We start from the raw sequence: 21662 nt of genomic DNA, 5'->3' as shown, positions 1-21662 counted from the left end.
CTGGATATGAAACTATATTGTATGTGGAGGCCAATTCCTGCAATCAGCTTTACCTATCATTAATATCAATGGCAGGATATGGCTTTATGGCAGGAAAGAGACGCTCTTGATTACCGTGAAGAGCATGCTAACGGCAAAATCCAGCCTGTGTCTATGCAGGTTTGTAAGGACAGGGAAGGCAATAGTGAATGCACAGTCAGTGCACAAGCAGCAATTCTACGTGATGGGGCGGGATAGATGAACTTGGACCACAGCGTGGAAGAACTAGTGAATGGACAGCAAAAAATGAACAAAGAGGGCGTGATATAGAGGGGAAGGGGGAAGTGACGAAGAGAACTGGTGAATGCACATTCAGCCATGCCAGCCATGTGCAGAAGTCCACAACTTCCTCCTGCAGCGACAAGTGCCCCACAGCATCACAGCCATGCCCGGTGGGAGATTCTATCATGCAACAGCAGGATCTCTATTAAACTCAATGCACCTGACGCCTGCCTGAGGACATGCTGCCTTTTGTCAGGATGGTCAGGATTTGACCCTTTGTTAGATTGGTTTATTTATTCTTTTATCTTCCTGCTGCAGCAGGGATCCACTGAACAAAAAAAAGCAAAAAAAAGCATCACAGTAGAATCCTTAAGGTAACATTTATATGTGGGTCACCTGTCATGGCATATTTTCCATGGCAAGTGACCCACATAAAAAGACCCACATAAAAAGATCATGACAATTATGCACATATATTAAACTCCAGAAAGTGACTAATCTAACTTCTCTGTTTCTCTAAGCTACATGTTTTTCAATGAGAGCCAAATCCTTCCTGCTAATTTGGCCAACTCCTTATTAATAAGCTTTGCCCTTTGCCCTTTGATGCAGCAGAAGGAAAGTGTTATCCTAAGCTAAAAAGACTTCTCCACCTCTACACTATAAGAGTCGTTGGCCATCAGAAAGTTCATCAGACAGATAAGGCTGCCACATAGGATCGTGTAACTGCTGCAAAAGTAGTTTTTGTTAGATTCCGCAGAAGGTTGTACTGTCTGTTTAAAAACAACAACAAAAGGACTGAACATGTAACATCTGTCTAAAAAGTAGCAAAGGCAGAAACTATTTTAATTAGGGCTGCCAATTAATCGCAGTTAACTCACGCAATTAACTCAAAAAAAGTAATCGCGATTAAAAAATTAATCGCGATTAATTGTACTTATAACAATAGAATACCAATTGAAATGTATTAAATATTTTTGGATGTTTTTCTAGATTTTCAATATTGATTTCAATTACAACACAGAATACAAAGTGCACAGTGCTCACTTTATATTATTATTATTATTATTATTACAAATATCTGCACTGTAAAAATAATAAACGAAAGAAATAGTATTTTTCAATTCACCTCATACAAGTACTGAAGTGCAATCTCTTTATCGTGAAAGTTGAATTTACAAATCCAGATTTTTTTTTTGGTTACATAACTGCACTCAAAAACAAAACAGTGTAAAGCCTACAAGTCCGCTCAGTCCTACTTCTTGGTCAGCCAATTACTCAGACAAACAAGGTTGGTTACAATTTGGAGAAGATAATGCTGCTTGCTTCTTATTCACAGTGTCACCTGAAAGTGAGAACAGGCGTTCTCATGACACTTTTGTAGCCGGCGTTGCAAGGTATTTACATGCCAGATATGCTAAACATTCGTCTGCCCTTTCATGCTTTGGCCACCGTTCCAGAGGACATGCTTCCATGCGGATGATGCTCGTTAAAAAAATAATGCATCAGTTAAATTTGTGACTGTACTCCTTGGGGGGAGAATTGTATGTCTCCTGCTCTGTTTTACCCGGATTCTGCATATATTTCATGTTATAGCAGTCTCGGATGATGACCCAGCACATGTTTGTTTTAAGAACACTTTCACAGCAGATTTGAAAAAACACAAAGAAGGTACCGATGTAAGATTTCTAAAAATAGCTACAGCACTCGATCCAAGGTTTAAGAATCGGAAGTGCTGTCCAAAATCTGAGAGGGACGAGGTGTGGAGCATGCTTTTAGAAGTCTTAAAAGAGCAACACTCTGATGCGGAAACTACAGAACCCGAACCACCAAAAAAGAAAATGAACCTTCTGCTGGTGGCATCTGACTCAGATGGTAAAAATGAACATGCATCAGTCAGTCTGCACTGCTTTGGATCGTTATCGAGCAGAACCCATCATCAGCATGGAAGCATGTTCTTTGGAATGGTGGTTGAAGCATGAAGGGACATATGAATCTTTAGTGCATCTGGCACGTAAATATCTTGCAAAGCCAGCTACAACAGTGCCATGTGAATGCCTGCTCTCACTTTCAGGTGACATTGTAAACAAGAAGCAGCCAGCAGGTTGGTTCTGCAAATTGTAATCAACCTTGTTTGTCTGAGTGATTGGCTGACCAAGAAGTAGGACTGAGTGGACTTGTATGCTCTAAAGTTTTACATTATTTTATTTTTGTATGCAGTTTTTTTTGTACATACACCTCTACCCCGATATAACACGACCCGATACAACATGAATTCGAATATAACGCAGTAAAGCAGTGCTCCGGGGGGCGGGGCTGTGCACTCCGGCGGACCAAAGCAAGTTCGATATAACGCGGTTTCACCTATAATGCGGTAAGATTTCTTGGCTCCCGAGGACAGCATTATATTGGTAGAGGTGTAATTCTACATTAGAAAGTTCAATTGTCATGATAAAGAGATTGAACTACAGTACTTGTATGAGGTGAATTGAAAAATACAATTTTTTTGTTTTTTACAGTGCAAATATTTGTAATCAAAAATAAATATAAAGTGAGCACTGTACACTTTGTATTCTGTGTTGTAATTGAAATTAATATATTTGAAAATGTAGAAAACATCAAAAATATTTAAAATAAATGGTATTCTATTGTTGTTTAACAATCACGATTACTTTTTTTTATCGCTTGACAGCCCTAATTTTAATCCTTTAATAAATCGGCATTGCCATACTCTCCAGTCTCAGATTTAAAGTGTTTTCCACACTGCTGTCATTTTCTATACAGAGTAATAAGTTGTAATTGTAAATTGGTTTCCTGATAAAGCAGTCAGACAAAACATTTTGTTCTGAAGGAGTGCCTTTTATTAGCAGGTTTTTCCTGGTTACATACTTCTCAACTCACCTTGACTCAATGCCCTTGTATTTTTTTCCTTCTGAAACTCCTTCAAAAGTTCACACAAAAATCTGCAATCTCGAGCAGCCCCCTTCAAGCTTTTTCCCTTCATCTTTAAAGTCCCCCAGGGCATTTCCCTCCATGTGCAATTGTCAGATTGTGTTGAAATAAAGTATAATGTTTAAAGTTTTATACTTCAAACCCTCTCATTTTTGCCTGTCTGTTGCATGCACTTGCGATGCCGAAGGGCTCTTTGGCTTTCATGAGCAGGTATTTCATGAACAAGTCTAGAAATTAACAGGTCATTTCAACAGTGGAAGAAAGCACAGCCCTTTGGCTAAAGTGCTAGGCTGGGAATGAGGCATTTTCTACAGGAAGAGAAGTGTGGTCACAGCTACTTTACCGTAGGCAGTTGACAGCCATGCTGTACTCAGTATGACCTTGATCTACAGTTTTATGGACAGTACCTTTATTAATAGACGTAGAATGTAGACAGTATCTATAGACATCTGCAATACAGATCTTTGAATGACTGCTCAGATGCAGGATGCTGCAGACCATGTTCCCATAACGTTTAAGGGCAAATAATGGCTGCCCTGTATGGGTGCACTAGGTGATATCACTGTGGGTGGAGTGGTAGTGCTGTCAGAAGGGCTGAATGCCCCACTGGGATGTCAGTAGGGTCCTGGGTAAAGATACACCTGGGGAAGTGCTCTAGATAGCTTTACCTGTACCTTGAGATTGCTGAATCAGTTAAGTCTGTGAAACATTAACTGTGAGTCCATTTGAGTATGGCTCAGTTGGTCAAATTCTCACCCCTGGGCCAGAAGGTCATGAATTCCTATCCCACACTGGAACTCCAGCTCCTACTTGGCACAGAATTTGCAGTGCAGGTCTGGGGGTGGGGTAGGACGTGCTGCACTTTGACATACTCCCATCTCAATGAGAGGTTAAACTTAAGTTCCTTCTGCGTGTGTTTGCTGGCTGTCTAGGTGGATGTTAAAGATTTGAGGGCACTTTAAGAGAGTAACTGAGAGGGAGAGGAGAATATCTCAGTGGTCGGACTCTCATTCCCCTCTCACTAAAACAAATTGTAGTGTTAAAGGCGATGTGAGTTATTGTTTAGCATGTTTGCCATGTTACTTTGGGGATATTTGGATGTATGAAGGTTACCGCACAAAATCAAATCCTCTTCTATCCAGTGTACTGTGTATACCATCCTTTCACTGATTGCTAATTGTATTTGGAAGATGTTAATGCTCACACATGTGAAGCTCTGACTGCATTGGGAAAAGTCAGACATGGTTCGTAGAGGTTCTCCACAAATTGTGGTCCATGCTGGGGTGGTGTTGCTGCATTTCAGTGGTGGCTGGATTGAGCACTGTGTATAGTTTGGGCATCCTTCTACGTATGTAAAGCACTTTGGAGTCTTTTGTGGTGGAAGGTGCTATATAAATGGACAGTCTGGTCAGTCTCTACCTTATCGCTTGGTATTTGGACGGGCGTTGCATCTATAGCAGAGATGTTTGGTAGTTGTTCAAACCATCCTTAACAATAGTAGGAAGGAATCCACTAGGAAATGCGACTTAGCTAAGTGGAAGAGATTTTTCAATTTGGGCTCAATGTTGCCAGATGTCCCAGGAGGGATAGGACATTTCCACTACTCTAGACTATCTGTTGGACCCTGAAGACCTCATGTGTTTCTCTTAGCTCTCTGTGAGTGCACTTGGCAAAGATTAGTGCCTGCTGAGACCCCTAGTGACAACCACTGTATTTTCACCCATCCAGTGACTGTACATTTTCTAAAAGATCTAGTTAGAACCTTCCCTCTAGTAACTAAACCTGCTCCAACATGGGAACTTAACTTGGTGGTCCTCTTGGTGTTAACCAAGTCACCGTTTGAACCATTAGCTACATGCTTGCTGTCCCATCTATCCGTGAACGTTGACTTTCTTGTGGTCATGACTTTAGTTAGAAGTTGGAGAACTAGGAGCCCATATGGCTGATCTACCTAACACAGTTTTCCATAAGGCTAAGGTTTTGTTGGGACTACACCCAAAATTCACCCCCAAGGTAATCTTAGCCTTTTATCTAAACCAGACAATACACACACCTGTCTTTTTTCCAAAGCCATATGCCACCAATGAGGAGAGGAAACTCCACTCCCTGGATCTATGCTGGCATTTGCACTTTATCTACAAAGACAAAAGTCATTTAGGAAATCACCTAGACTGTTGAAGTCATTGGCAGAACAGATGAAAGGACAAGCGGGTTCTCCTCTGTTAACAGTCAGCTAATACCCCACCCCCACAACATGTGAGAGCCCACTCTACCAGAGCCCAGACAACTTGGTAGCCTCACTTTATGAAGTGCTGCTCTTTGATATCTGTAAAGCGGCAGTGTGGAGCTCTGCACATACCTGCCCAAGACATTATGCACTAGTTCAACCTCTGCAGCTGATGTATCCTTTGGATTTGCAGTCTATCAGTCATCTATACTGTGTAGGTCCTCGCATCCTCCTCCTAAATGAGAACTGCTGGTCAGTCACCCACAGTAGAATGCACATAGGGACAAGCACTTGAAGAAGAAAGAGAGGTCACTTACCTTGTACAGTAACTGGAGTTCTTCGAGATGTGAGACCGCTCTCTGTATTCCACTACCTGCCTTCCCCTCTGCTTCCAAAGCTTACAGTAGGGAAGGAACTGGAGAGGCAGTCTGTCCGGATTGCCCTTTATGCCCCTGATCTGGAGCATGCGGAATAGAAGCATGCAGGCATGGGCCAGGAGACACTGCTAGCAAAAATCTTCTGATCTCAGGTCCATGGAGCGCATGTGTACCCCCACAGTGGAATACAGGTAGGGACCACACATCGTGAAGATCTCCAGCTGCTATCCAAACCCACACCCTGGACCTTTTGAAATTCACCTTTCAATAGTTATATTGCTGTCTGTCAGTGCCAGAAAGTCATAGAGCTATAGAGAGTGGGACCAGAGGGACCACCAGATCATATAGTCTGACCTCTTGTACGTCACAGGCCACCAACACCACCCAGCACCCACACCCTAAACCCAACAACTAAAATTAACCCAAGTATTATAGCCCTCAGAAAACTAAACTATTGTGCACCACAGGCAGAAAACAGGAGGGACCGAAGTGCACCACTGCCCGAGGTCCTTGCAGTGGGAAGTAATTGAATAAGTGAGATATACCCAGATACCAGCAAATAACTCACACCCTGCACTGCGGAGAGAGGCAACTCCCCACCCCCACCCCCAAGGTCACTGCCAATCTGACCTGGGAGAAAATTCCTTCCCAATCCAGCAAGTCTCGTATGTACACACATCAGGCAGCCTGACAGTAAAAGCATCTATGGAAGAATTGTGGAGGCTAGTAAAACAGATCGCTCGTACGCCTATAAATGTAAAAAACAACAAAAACAGAATATTAAGGTTACAAAGCGAAGCTCTCAAAAGTCATGAAATGACAACTTCAAGGTTCCTTACTCAGCCTTGCCTCTGCCCCCTGTATATGTACTACTGTTCAGAGCTGCTTCAGTTGTAGCCATAATTATAATGAATGTAACTATAAGATTAGAGAAATTAGGCTTGATTCTGATTTTTACTTTTCCCTACTTTTATACCAGTCTAACTCCATTGACTTAATTGGAGTCCCTATTTTTTACACTGGTATGAAATAATAATTAGACCCATTGCTACTTAATTGTAAAGAAATATTCAGGGGTTGGCAAGCAATTGCTTTTAATTTAAATTAGCTTTTAGTGCTCAAAGAATGATGTGGGACGTATTATTGTTTGGTGATTTTTTTATCACTTTTTGCTTAGAGTTAGTGGAAAAGAACCATCTTTCTGTTCCCAATTATTTAAAATTAACTCATTTGTTCCAGTAAATTTACTCACCCCTGACTAAGGAGAAATGTCGTTTGCCATAAACAATACCATTGATGTGACCCGTCATAGACTTTAAGGCCAGAAGGGAACATCATGATCATCTCGTCCGACCACTTGCATGTTGCAGGCCACAGAATCTCACCCGCCCACTCCTTTGTTTCACACCAATAAAATAAACACAGAAATATTCAATTATCTTGGGAAATGGTTACAAAACATCTGCATCAATTTAAAGGTCAGAAAAGGGACTATTTCTTGCTACTGATTTTCTCTTTGCTTTATCTCTATAGAACTAATCCTACAGACCTATGAAGTTGATGAATATTTTACCTGTATAAGAGCTGTTAGATGTGTCTTTTCATATATATGAAAAGGAAATGGTCCAATGCATGAAAGATAACATGTAAAGTTAATCTCATTGGTGGTTTAGAAGAAGAATTGTACTGAAGGCCTGATCACTGTTGAAGCCAGTAGGAGATTTGGGTGCACAATGAATGCTGGATTAAGCCCTAAATTATTAACTGCCATTTTATTGCTTGAGATGCAACATGGTGGCATTTTGTTGTAAGGTGCCAATGTAGATGTAATGATAGAACAATTTGTCCTGCTGGATCAAAATAGGTTGACAGGAACTCTTAAGACACCCTATCCCCTGCAGTGCCTTTCCAAAGTAATAGTGTGTCTGTGTGTGCGAGAGAGAGAACAAAATAGGCATTTACTCGCTAAGGCGCCAATTCAGGAAAGCACTTAAGCACATGCTTAAATCCCATTGACATCAATTGGATTTCAGCAGGTTCTTAAAATTAAACGTGTGCTTAAGTGCTTTGCTGAAGTGTGATCTAAATGCAGACCCCATTTACTTGATATGCTCTCACAAGACTAGAAATCTTCCACTGGCTCTGAACAGAAAATGAATTATGCAATTTTCTCTTCCCTACGCGGTGGAAATTTAGTTCATGGAGAAGTGACCCAATAAAAAATAACCAGCTGCTGGCCAAGTAAATTAGGCCCACCCACTGGGAACCTTTAGGCAATGTTTTGAAAAAGTGGGTGTGTAGGTATAATACAACTTGTTTCTATACCAGCTAATCTGGCACTTTCTAGTTATGTATTAGAATGCCACAATTGTAGTCAACATCACTATTAATGGAAAATTCCAGTTAGAAAAAAATGCCAAAAAAACCCCAACCTCCATTGTGTGAAAACTCCTAAAGTTCAAAAACTGCAGAATTTGTTTTCTAAAAGGTGAGCAAAAATTAATTCCCACAATTAAGATTTAGTCCAAAGGCAACTTTTCATGCTGAGTTTATAATGGCAAAACCGTTGGATCCTTCATTGCCATTTTCACGTTTTGTGGAAAATTATTACCCTGTGACTATATTTCTTGAATGAATAATAACGTTAATGATTGTAGATACTTTTCTGACTAAAAAAAATGGGCCCCAATACTGCAGCATTATATGCATGTAAAACTTACATGTGCAAATAATGCAGGTCTAAGGCCCAAGTCAGTGTAATTTTTTGGGAATTATTCCAGATTTATATTGATGTAACTGAGATCAGAATCTGTCTCCGAGTGTGTACTAAAACAGCATCACTGTCTTATCAGGAAAAACACCAAGAAGAGGATAAAATTCCATAGTACATTGTGATCTGTTTGTCCAATTTTTTCTTAGTCATTGTGTCTGTGATAACATTTACAAATGAAGCGTTCAGAGTTGTCACAAAGCATAATCCTGAACGGCCTGTGTCCAAATACGTGTGACTCACCCACAAATGTTGACTAGACATCCAAGCTTCCTCTTAATCCTAGTTGCATTTCCATGCAGAGGAAGGAGCCATCAAAAGCGCCAGTGCCAAGAAGTGAATTGCTTTTAAAGAAAATCTCTCCAAATAGAGATCTCATGAGAGTTTCTTATTTCATCAGCACAAGCAGTTTAATTCCTTTGCACCAAAGTCTTAGATTTTCCTATCGGTAAATACCGATATTTCTCCCCCACCCTCAAGAACAACGTATAATGCCACACACACACACACACACACACACACACACACACACTCTCTCTCTCTCTCTCTCTCTCTCTAATTGACACTAAGAAATCCTGGCTTCACGTGCCTATTGTGTGAAACAGCAGAGGAATTTACAAATAATTGTATATTGCTGCAGCATCAGAGCAGACGTTGGGTATTCATTCACAGACCTTCTGAATGACGTATCACTTTGCGAATTGATCCCTATAGAATTCTAACAAGTTGGCAGATTGCCCCTCTTTTTCTAAAACATTTTAAAGTTCTGTTATGAAAGGTTCTAGATTGACAATTCCTCAGCCATAGAGAACAGCATGCAATCAGCAGCAGTGCAAGCTTCTTCCATGGTGCCTGTACCCTGACAACACCAAAGGATGAGTAGTTCGGTATCGGAGATTGGTCCATCCTTGACTTCTTTGTGGAGACTGCTAACAATGATGCCGTTTTGGGGAGACTGATGCAGCTTTCTGTGCCCCACAAAGAATGGACTGAGGCTTTGCATATTTAAGTGCAGCCCTCAGTAACAGTGAGGGTGACTAACCACTGCATCTGAAGAAGTGAGGTTTTTACCCACGAAAGCTTATGCCCAAATAAACCTGTTAGTCTTTAAGGCGCCATCAGACTCCTTGTTGTTTTTGTAGATACAGACTAACCACTGGAACAAACTACCAAGGGAAATGGTGGATTTTCCATCTCTTGATATGTTCAGATCAAGACCAGAGGCTTTCTAAAGATGTGCTTTGGTCAAACAAGTTATTGGGCTCAATACCAGAGTCATTTGGTGCAATTCTGTAACCTGTGTTCTACAGGAAGCTATAATAGATGATCAAATAGTCTCTTCTGGCCTTAAAATCTGTTAATCTGTGAACTAGTGGTAGTGATTTTTTTGTCACTTACTGGCCTGCTTGCGATAGATTTGTAGCTGGAAGCAAATGTTGCCGATTCTCTGAGCCCCCCACTCCTCAAGAATGCCTTTTGTACTTGTAAGGGGTCTATTATAGAACAGCATCAGTGGAAGTTTCCTGGTGTTCGCTGGCGTGTGGAGAATTATTTTGCTTGTGAAGTGAGAGTCCATTAATGTTTGGTTTGGTTTGTTTTTTTATTCCAGGTTGTCAGAGCTGCTGAGGAAGCTGCTTCCACCCTGGCCAGTTCCATACACCCTGAACAGTGCATCAAAGTGCTCTGCCCCATCATTCAAACGGCTGACTACCCGATTAATCTAGCTGCCATCAAAATGCAGACAAAAGTCATTGAAAGGATTTCAAAAGAATCTTTACATCAGCTCCTTCCTGATATCATCCCTGGGTTGTTACAGGTACACAACCTTGCATGGAAAGTCTTATCTATTAGTATTCATCATCATCATCATGTTTATTTTGGTTGTGGCCAATGACCAACCGAGAAGAAGGCCCTGTCGTGCTAGCACTGTACAAACACTAAGAGCAAAGTATCATTTCTTTCTTTCTAATGTCTGGTTAACAGCATATATCGGAGCTTCTAAAACCAGAATCTGGTGCATTTGGATTTAAATTTAGAGCAGATTTGTAGTTCTCTTTTTAGTCTTTATCATTGTCTTCATACTTTAGTCTAAGGAAGGGAAAATCCAATTCTTGTTGAGTTCAAATTCTATCCTTGGAAACGTGCATGGCTCCCAATGACGTTAATGGCAGCCAAGGCCCATGCGTAACCAAGGGCAGGATTTAGCTCCTGTATTGTACAGGCTCTGTACATCCTAAACAGTGACCCTCACACAGGTAGATCACAGGTTCTTCTGTCATTCTGCTGAATCGCTCAGAACTCGGCTGTAAGCCTGTGTCGGACCCAAATAGGCTGTGAAGCCCTCCTCACTTCCCAGCACCCTGAACTTTACAACCAATTCATATTTGGACACCTATCATAACCAAATAGGAGCTGGGTGGGGTAGAGGTGTTTTTTGCCAACACTAAGGCAGGGCGTTGACATTACAATAATTGTGGTTTTCACTTTCATTGGTGACTGCGTGGGAATGGTGATCCATTTCTGTGCCCACACACCAGGCAAGCAGCAGTGCTGGGCACTGTGGTTATGCTAGAAAGGAGAAAGATAGAAATCCAGGGAGAGAGTAAGATAGGATGACATCTGAGAGAGTCACAAGGTTGACTATGGAAAGAAATACATTCTTGTGGGGGGTTGGGCCTGTAAGGCCCCACTATGTCGTAGGGGAGCTTGGACGAGGAAACCTTCATACAGAGAATAAGCATAAGAAATGTCTCAAGAAACTGAAAATAACATTTAATCCCCTCTTCAACCTCAAGAGCATTAGAGTGATGTCAGAGCTTTACCCTATGCTATCCTTCCGATACCATCCCTACCATTGCCTCAGCCCCAGCAGTGTTGACAACTCTTGCAATAGTTGCTGTTTTTCTTAAAGCCCCACCTCCTGGAGTCAGGTGATCACAGGAGAATCTTAGTTTTCATTTTAAAAAATGTTTCTAGCGCTTGTTGTGGAGAAGCTTGAAAAGTGACCTGAATGTACCCAAAAGGCGTAAAAACTGTAAGGCAAATAAAAAGAACCCAACATTTATTATTTTTTGTAATCTCATCGTTTTTAAGCCGGTCTCTTGGTTTTTTGGAGACTAACTCATGATTTTTGAACTCTTAGTGTTGACAGTGACCTTACCACCTTAGAAATCTATGCTGATCATGCAGATCCTTTTCTCATATTTGTCAAACCACTTTGTGATCCTTCTGGATGGAAGATGTTATATGAACAGAAAGTCATTGTTGCCATCATTCAGCCGGATGATGTTGGTGCAGTGCTTTAAAGATAACAATGTCAAGTATACTAGTAATCAGTGTACCACAGTGAAATGTGTGTGAATAGCTCAGCTGCAACGACTGTGATCCCTACATCCTAAAAAGCAGAATTAGTTTGAAGGTACATTCATGGGATCTGTTTCATTTTCAAGTTGCTGGATAAGGATCTTGTTGTACAAGGCCAGGGTCAGGTTATGGCCTACAGGCACACCCCTGTATGTTACAGGAGGAGTTTCTCAGGCAGAATTCCAGCTGACTTGGGCCTGGTCTACACTGGGGCGGGGATCGATCTAAGATACGCAACTTCAGCTACGAGAATAGTGTAGCTGAAGTCGACGTATCTTAGATCGACTTAGAATTACTTACTTTGCATCCTCGTGGCACGGGATCGACGGCCACGGCTTCCCCGTCGACTTTGCTTCCGCCTCTCGCTGAGCTGGAGTTCAGCAGTCGACGGGAGAGCGATCGGGGATTGATTGATCGCGTCTGCACTACATGCGATAAATCGATCCCCGATAGATCGATCGCTACCCGCCGATCCGGTGGGTAGTGTAGACGAACCCTTTGTCAGAATTCCTGGGTCTCCGAGGAAGCACACATGGCAATGGCAGCTCTGCCACTGTGTAAATGGAAGCAGCCTGAATTTCTGCTGGGCACTGCCAGCTCTTCGCTATGGGGCAGTGGTCACTCCACAGCCACCTTGCAGCTGACCCCTGTGCAGGGCATTAGTGAGGGGAAGGCTCTTTGCACTTCCTTTCTCCCCCACTTTGTGCGCCCCTGCAAGGCCAGCCAGAATATGACACTGGCCAGAAAAGGTTAGTTGGAACAGATATACTAGCATAGCTCTAATGGCAAACCTTCCTAGTGCTGACACGGCTTATACTGGCAAAAAAAAAGTGCTTTTGCCGTTATAGCTTCTACCAATTTCCCGAGTGAAATAAGATCATCTGGCCAAAGCACTTTTGTGCCAGTGTAACCGTATCTACATTGGGGCTTTTGCCGGAAGAGAAATGTTACCAAAAAAATCACCCTCCTAACTGACATTGCTACCTTGGAAACAGTTTCTAGTGGAGACCTGCTCCACCTGAATAGAGTAAGGAACCGTGACTTTACAGGATAAACCTAAGTTACGGTATCAAGGTTCTCCTCCTTTTGTTCTCTTCGAACAGAAGCGCTGTTGGAACACGTAGCATAAATACTTAAGTGCAGCTAAGGTTATTCCTGATGTCAGAGCGTGTTGTGAAAACGAGACTGCACAGCCCTGCCTCTCTCTGGAGTCCTGTCCTCGGAGATATTTTGTGGCTTTCATTTTTCTAGTAAATTTCAGTCATAGAGTCAGTGAACTCCCTCCTGGCTTTCAGTGACTGATTCACCCTGCACGAATGTTGCAAAGCCAAGACAGTAATGTGTATGGAACCCAAACATTTTTTCCAAGGTAGAGTCTGCGCTCCTCCTCTAATCAATCGTCTTGTCAGTTTTCCCACAGTCTCATGAGGTGAAGCCTTCTGACATCATAATTACATTTCAAAAGGTCTCTTAGCCATTACCTGGAATAGGCAAAAGGCCCTTCTCATGTCATTCATCAGTACAACTTCATTGTACAGAGCTTGTTATCTGAAAAACAATTCACAGGCTTAAATACAGCTACAACATTGAAATTAGAAAAGAAATGGCATGGGGAATGGTCAAAAGAGGATTTCAGATGAGACCAGAAGGAATGGAGAACTGACAAGGCAGGAACAGAGACACCCTGAGCATTTCTCTTTTTGTAAAGAGAGACACAACTAAAGGATTCTTCTGTCTGAAAAAACAGCCCAAAACAGTATTTCAGGCTGGGGTCAGCCTTGGGCTGGGGGCGCACAAAGAGCAACTACTGTCACGTGCCTCAGTATGATTCCTGATCTTCTCTCCAGTGCCACATAGTGCTGCAGTTTTGTTATCGTCACTTACTTTATGGAATAAAAATTCAAATACAATTAAAGGAATAAACATACAGGTCAGTGTATGGGAGGTATGGGGATAGAAGATTCAATTCAGGTAGTGTTATCTTGGGAAATTTGATTTGTCATTCGTTTGGGCTGTGTTCAGTTAGCTATGACTTTTTTTAGTCTGGTTGTCAATATTTTCCACCTTTTTCTATCTGACTGCTAGACCTGCTGGGTGTTATATTTCCCATTCAGCAAGATCATCTGGGATAAAGGATGCTTTAAACATCCCTTTGGAACAAGTTGAGATCCAATCCCAACAGTCTTTACTCAGGCAGAACTCCCATTGAGGTTATGAGAGTTATGCTGGAGCAAGGGCTGCATATAATAACCATTGCAGAATGAGCCCTCACATTGAGTGATCGGCCAGCTCCAGTTTACATGCTAGTCTTTGGCCACATTTTATTTGTTTCCACCTTTCATTGCAAATAACCACATTATAAACACTAAAAACTAAATCTAACTTCACCCTGGAACAGATTCATCCCTGGTTTAACTCACCTAGCTTCCGTGGGGTTGCACTAGAGATAAGTTAGGCCTTTTGTCTATTGGGCAATCAAATACATACTTACATTTTACTTACCCATTTTATATTTGTCCGTTCCTTCTACTATCATTGAGGTAACGAAAAGACCCTGTAATTTATGATTAATGATCAAAATCATTCAAGATTGTTTCACAGGATAAATTATTTCAGACCTTTCTGAATATTACAAAATGAAATCGCACACAGTCATAATTACCTTTAAAATCCTGTCTTTTGTGTCTGGCTACAAAGTTCAACTTGTTATCCAGCATCTTGTGTCCGGTGTGTGATGTTTTGGATAATTTTCATTGTAATTAATAGACAGACACATAACACTAACAAGGAATTTTAGATTAATGAAAGTTGCCAAAGGCCTCATCTGCACATAACAATTGTACCGCTATCCCAGTAGTATTTGCACTGCTATCCCAGTATAGTTAAAGCAGTGCAACCTCACTAATGTAGATGTGGTTATACTGGTAAAAAGATTCCTTTGAGTATGTGTGCACTGCAATGGGAGATGTGATTGCAGCTTGGATAGACAAACCCGTACCCGCTTTAATCTAGCTAGCACAGCTAAAAATAACAGTAGAGATACAGTGGCCCAGACCCTAGCACAGGCTAGGAACTCAAGTCCATACCCAGGGCTCCAAGTGAGCTTGTCCATGCAGCTGCTCCTTCACTGCTCTTTTTAGCCATGCTAGCTAGATCAAAGCCAGCACAGACATGCCTACCCGAGCTGCAGTTGCACCTCCCGTTGCAACTCAATCGGGAGTGGGGCGGGGGGTAATTTACAAATTTAGAACAATATTTAGCTTCCTTCCTCCCCTAAAAAAGCCACATTTTAATTTGTTGGTAGAAATCTGTGCTGGCCCCTCAGTAAAAATACCAGCCCTGCTTGGGTGAACGCTGCGAAATGACATGCCAGCCTGTAGCATGCAGTCCACCAAAGTAGCTGTGTATCTGTTACTCGTTGCTGTTCACTGATCAATGATCACTTGAGTGCAGAACTAGCAGCATGAGCCATAGAGCTGCAGTGGCTTGATGGCTAGTCTGAGGTCTCTCCCGTTTTTAGAGATGTGGCCCACTAGCCCCAAGGAGCACATGACATACTGTCTCAAAGTAGTTCCTGCCTGAAGTTAATCGGAAAGTGTATTGTAACGTAGCTCATCTGAACAGCTGGGCCTGGCAGATATGCAGAGGACATAGCTTAGCGTAGTGTGCTTTTCCTATTTCAAAATAAATATTACATGCATAAATGAATTATCTTGAAAAAAACTATCTTACATTGTTTGTAGTGTCGTAGCCGTATTGGTCCCAGGCTATAATAGAGACAAGGTGAGTGGGAGAATATCTTTTATTGGACCATCTTCTGTTGTCTCTTTCACCAACATCTCACCCACCTTGTCTGTCTTAAAAAGACACGATAGTAGTACACAATATTAATAATTTGCACTTTATAGCACCTAGATGCCATGGTGGTTTGAGTGCTACAAACAAATAGCTTCCATTTGAGGATCCTAATGCACTTCACAAAACAGCCTTTGGGTCCGATCCTGCCAAACTCATGCCATATCAAGCTTTTAAGGTCTGATCCAAAGGCCATTGAAGTCAATGGAAAGACTTAGGCTCTGTATTAGCCAAATTCTTCCTTCTGTCACCTACTTACAACCCAACGGTCATCAATGGGAGTTTCTTCTATATTTGTGAGGACAGAACTGAGCCCTCAGTGTTAGTTTAATCCCTTTATGGATCCAGAACTCACTATGAAACTTCATCACGGATGATAGCAGTAGAAAGAACTCAGATCCAGCAAAATACACCACTGAAGGTACAATTCCTCACGAGCCTAATCTAGAGCCCATTACACTCAGTGAGAGTCTTTCTGTTGATTTTGTAAAGTGTTTACCAGCTCATTAGTAAACTGATTGGAAAAGATCTTGGAAAGTGACCTTTGATTTGTGCAACCTTTTTGTTTCTCCTGGTCTAGGGGTACGATAATACAGAGAGCAGCGTTCGCAAAGCCAGCGTGTTTTGCCTAGTGGCAATTTATTCAGTAATTGGAGAAGAACTGAAACCTCACCTCGCACAGCTCACAGGAAGCAAGGTACAATGTTACAGCCTCTTGAATATTTTCTACTAGGTAACTGAAAGGTGTGTGCTCTCAGCAACTGAAGGCTTGTCTTCATTGCAGGCTTAGCTCTCTTGAGTTCACCCCTCTCTAGTTTAGCCTGGCTTGATTTAGAGCAGCCACACTGCAAAACAACCCTTGAGCAGCACAGAGTGTTAGGATTAGCAGCATGGAGTAGCTGAGACCCCACTGCCTTACTGGCTTGAGCATTGGCAACACTCAAGCTTCAGTCCATGTTTGTGTATGCACAGGAGTCAGATTAGGGGCAACACTCATGACAGCTCGAGCTAACAGTGCAGTGAAGACAAGCCCTCAATCCAGCGCTGTCCTGCATACAAGAATTAATTGGCTATACCACATGCCCCTGCTGGCTTGTGTCTTCACTGACTGTGTGGTATCAAGAACATTTCATAATATGTAGGCTACGGCCCTGCAGTCTGTTCTGTGTGAGTGGATCCCTGCACCTCTACAGAGCGACAGACAGGACTCCTACCCACACAGATCAGATTGCAGGATCAGGGCCATGCCCTGAAAAATGCCAACAATGAATGTAAAAATTCAGGCCTCACTGAAGTGGGAGTTTTGCCATTCGCTGCGATGTAGACAGGATTTCTCCCCAGATATTTTCCTGCTACCAATTTTTTTTTTATTTTAGTAACTGTCTGTTTTCATGTTATTACCTGATTTATACTTTGATCCTTCATGGGCAGATCCCTGCCCCACACAGAGCTCACTGCAGGATCCACATTTAAGGGTTTTGCCCTAATATTTCCAGTGAACTTTTGCTGTCTTTCTTTTCTGGATTATTTGATCTTCTTCTAACTTCTTTTATCTTCCAGATGAAGCTACTAAACTTGTACATAAAGAGGGCCCAGACCACCAATAGTAACAGCAGCTCATCTTCAGATGTTTCAACGCACAGTTAATGGAGATATCTGGACATGTGTGTAGACTTAGAAGCAATCAGCGGTGCCTCTCAGAGACCTTTCTGCTACCCTTTCTTCATTGGCACGTCCCATCAGCTAAAGGAGGCCATGCAGATATTTATTGCAATCAGTATTTTAGTCCTTTAAAGCTTTTATGTAGACTCTTATTGGTACTGAATGTAAAGGAAGCAAGGCCTGTGTTGCAGTCCTCATTTAAGAAAAAACAACCGTAGAAAGCCATACTTAAACATATTGGTATAGCCAGCTGAAATCTTTACCATATGTTTAGGTTGCAGTGTTTCAGAACTGAGTCCAAATAACATGTTCATGCTTAAAAGCGAAATGAGTCCCTTTTTTTAGTTAATTTGACACAAAGTTTTGTTTTTTAATGTATTAAATTACCTGCTGTGTGAGCAGTTTTTCCTTCTGGATGTAACCCATTTTGGCTAGACCCTTCACCTCCCAAGTGCGGTGGTGTGTCCCCGTTCTATACTCTGATCTGAAACGCGCCTAAACTGCAAGATCTTGATGATGAAATCTTTGCAAATATTGCCATGCTTCTGGCTTTTAATGCTTTAAGACGGATCGGTACCTTTATTGAGTAATTAGAAAAATCCAAGTTTTATAGCTAAAGTTCCAGATTTCCATATGGGCTAAGAATTTCTCTGCAGCTTTTCCCCACCCGCCAGTATCGTCTAACAAGAGCAGCCTGGGTCTCCCACCTGTAACTAACAGGGTTAACATCAGCCCGGCCTTCCATCTTCTTCCGTTGCTCAGAAGACCCTGGGGGTTCATTTTAAAGGCAGGATAGTGGGTTTGTCGTCAGGACTGCGCAGTGGAGACTTGCCAAAGTCTGTGAAACTAGCTGAGACATCTTTATTTTTGTTGAAGTCTGTTCTGAAAGGGGCTGATCTACAACTCTAGTTCAACAGCTCTGGTGATGGATAATGAATAGCCTCAATTACCATGGGCCATTCCCCTCCACACTTCTGAGCCTCGTTTGGCTCAGGAAATGTAAAGGGGAACTCTTAACCGGACAAAATATTCCTGTACATTTAAACTTGCAGCTTGGCCCTAGTGTTTAATAAGACAACGCCCCCCCCTCCTGCACCCTCTCCGCCCATGACCTTGTGCCCCCCCCCCGCCCATGACCTTGTGCCTAAAAAGCCTGCAGTGTAGTTAACCAGCATTTTAACCTCTTCTTCGCCGACAGAACCAGAGTACAATCCTGCAAGGCACTTAGCACCTCTGGATAGGTGTTGAGTGCCCTCAGCTGCCATTGGCTTCAGTGGAGATGGGGTCGCTCAGCCCAGGCAGGATCGGGCCCCTGTAATAGGCAAGGCTGGCAGAATTCTTGAATGGACTGATCAGCACAGGGAAAACTTAGAACCAACCCAGCCCCAGTGAAATATACCAGCAGAGGGGCCCTCCCAGGCTCTGCACATCCCCTGCAGAGTGGCCTGGCGTCCACATAGACACCCACCCAGGGAAGGCTAATGCCATGTCGACTCAACACCCCCCCCATCAGTTTGTTGAAAGACCTGATCCTGAGAGGTGCTGAGTGGCCTTCAGCTCCCATTGAAATCAATAACAGTTGAGGCTGTCTTGGGACCCGGCAGAATCGGGCCCCAAAGCAGCAGGTTTTTCAGCCTCCTTCATCCCTTGTGTGACAAAGTGGAAGGAACAATCCGGCTCCTGTGTTTTTTCAGGACGGGCCCTATCTTATGCTGGCTGCAGGATCAGGCAATTTGTCTGCTGCTCTTCCTGCATATAACGCCATCATAAGAGAGATCTTTACTAGCCTGTGTTGTGGTGTTTCCCCAAAGACTCACCGCAGACTCGAAAATGCCTTCATTGGAGGGAGGCTGTTATAACCTGCGCTAGCCAATAAAATCCAGTCTCCCTTCGCATGGACCATTCACTTTCACCCCTTCTCGAGACGCTTGCTAGAGGTTTTCTTCTTCTTTTTTTAATTCTTGTTGTGGATGATTTGAATTATTTTAGTTTAACGTGAATTAATTTTCCCTTTTGAGGAAATATTCAATCAATATGTTGGCAGCAATCAGCTGTCCCATTTGAATTTTTAGGGTGTTTTATTTTTAAACTGCTTTCCTAACAGTCAGTATTTTAAAAGTCGCTTTTCCCATCTCAGTTCAGCATCTTCTGGGGTCCAAACCCCAGAAGTGGAATGCAAAGTCTGCGTAATGGACTGTGCTGTGTGCTTAGTCCTTCCAGCTGTGTGACCGATCTTGTTCCATCCCGGTTTGCTGTTTGTTTGTTTGTTTGAATGGCACACTGTAGCAGATCTATGTGAATTGAATTCCTTCTGAAATGATTTTATATATTTTATAAAATACTGTTAGTATGCACTGAGTGAATGCACTGTAACGTCCATAAACTGACCTACCACATACGCTGACACTACAGTACGAATTAACAACTCGTCTCTTAGAAATACATGTGAAATATGTTGCTGCTGCTGCTTTGAGACTTCAGTGATGAGCTTGTATTTCCAGATGTTATTAGCATAATTGGGGCTGCAAATCACAGAACCAGGCCTTACTTTCTTAATCAGATACTGTTTTGTTTATCAACAGATGCTCATTAATGTGATACTTTGTTTGATTACACAAGTCAATCAAGGACTGTTCATCCTTTGAGTACTCTAGATGTCTGTTACACCTGTATACAGTAGGAGGCATTCTGCTTCAATTATTTATAAATTCATTTGCGTATAATGTACATAGTAAGGTTGGTTTAGAGTTTTGAACATGACCGGATTTTCCTTTGAAGTACTCAAAGGGCTAGCTCTGAATGTCACTTGTATGATCTCCAGTGTTCTGCATTCTGAAAGCTGATCAATCATATTTTCTTTCGCAAGCATAAAGGTCTCTCTGGCTACAAATCTGACAGTGTCCGCGGGCACATTTGCAGAGAAGGATCTGCATGTTGGCGAGACATCACTGCGACAGTGAGGCAGGTGTTAATGTTTTCCCAGCAGTAGCCACCTACAACAGCTGCCTTTTTCTTGCTGCCCATTATACAGGGCTTCAGTTTTTGGTATCTTACAAGAAAAACGTTTCTTTGATTTGCCCACCATGCTTGTAAAGTCTGACTGTGAGGAACTGTGAAAATACCAGCACCCTTTGGCTGTGGGGTTGCTTAAATCTCAGACAAGGATGGCCATTCTGTCATTGGCTGTACCAGTGCTCCATGGGCATGAGCAAATCAATTGATACATCCCCCTCACAGTTTTAAGTTCTGTAGTTCTCTCATGTAGTGCAGAATTATTGAGGCATGTGGCTTTCTTAAGGTACACTATGTGTGCTTGCCTGGATTACAAGACAAGACAAGACTTCTTTTCTATTGCTTATTACTAGCTTACCAATAACCTGTATAAGTAACGTAACTCGCATCTTTGTCATCTAAATCTTTTCCCCTCCTCATCCCTTTATTTATCAAGCATAATATGACATATTAAGGGACAGAAAATAAAACTTTGTAGAATACAGCAGGACTTTGCTAACAATAATGTTTTAAATGGGAAGTAAAAACTGCTCTGAAAAATGTCAGCCATAAGAAATGATTTTGTTGGCACAGTGTTCATGCGCATGTATTTTTTTTTCTTTTTTTTCCTTCTTTTTTTGGCTTTTGTCATGTTACATCCATATCTGTATTTATATCTTATTTGTTTAACTTTTGAGTGTATCATGGCAAATGTACAGATGTTTTTTTGTTAACATTTATGTGATAGAATTTGCTAAAAAAAAAAAAAATAAAACCTTTTGAGTTTGCCCTAGAATAAATGAAACTTAAGTTTAATTTCCTGCTGAGCCATCTTTAAATTACTGTTTGATACCTGCATCTCATATCTGTTCATTCACATGGATAGACTGAAAGCTTTTACCTTTCGTTTGATTACAGCAAATGTTGATATCATTTGTATAGCAACACCACCATGCTAGGCATTTTACAGACAAATACGAAGACAGAGCCTGTGCCCCAGAGATCTTACAATTGCAGGGCTTGGACCCAATTCCGGAGGATTGTGGGATGTTGCTTGGCAGCCGTCCATTTCGAAGGACGACGGTGTAAGTGCTGAAGCAGTTCAGGAGCCGTGTTGCAGCGTCGTGAGTGACTAAAAAGTCCAATTCTCAAGTCCTTGTCACAGCTAATGCAGGCTTAAGGCGAGGGCCAGAAGATGAAGCCAGTG

At 42.1% G+C, this 21662-nt stretch overlaps 1 protein-coding gene across 9 annotated transcripts in view; it reads left to right on the top strand.

The window, feature by feature from the left end:
• CLASP1 (cytoplasmic linker associated protein 1) overlaps positions 1-21271 on the top strand; it is a 268601-nt gene extending 247330 nt beyond the window's left edge. For all 9 annotated transcript variants that reach the window (XM_024197588.1, XM_029910590.1, XM_029910586.1 and 6 more), the window contains 3 exons: positions 10194-10400; positions 16383-16499; positions 17363-21271. In XM_024197588.1, the coding sequence (XP_024053356.1) occupies positions 10194-10400; positions 16383-16499; positions 17363-17449 (411 nt within the window). In that variant the 3' untranslated portion in view covers positions 17450-21271. The remainder of the gene's footprint in view (positions 1-10193; positions 10401-16382; positions 16500-17362) is intronic.
• The last annotated feature ends 391 nt before the right edge of the window (positions 21272-21662 follow it).

The sequence above is a fragment of the Terrapene carolina genome, unplaced genomic scaffold, assembly GCF_002925995.2.
Source record: "Terrapene carolina triunguis isolate 2854851 unplaced genomic scaffold, T_m_triunguis-2.0 Scaffold62, whole genome shotgun sequence".
NCBI lineage: Eukaryota > Metazoa > Chordata > Testudines > Emydidae > Terrapene > Terrapene triunguis.
This window is presented reverse-complemented; position numbering and strand designations above follow the sequence as displayed.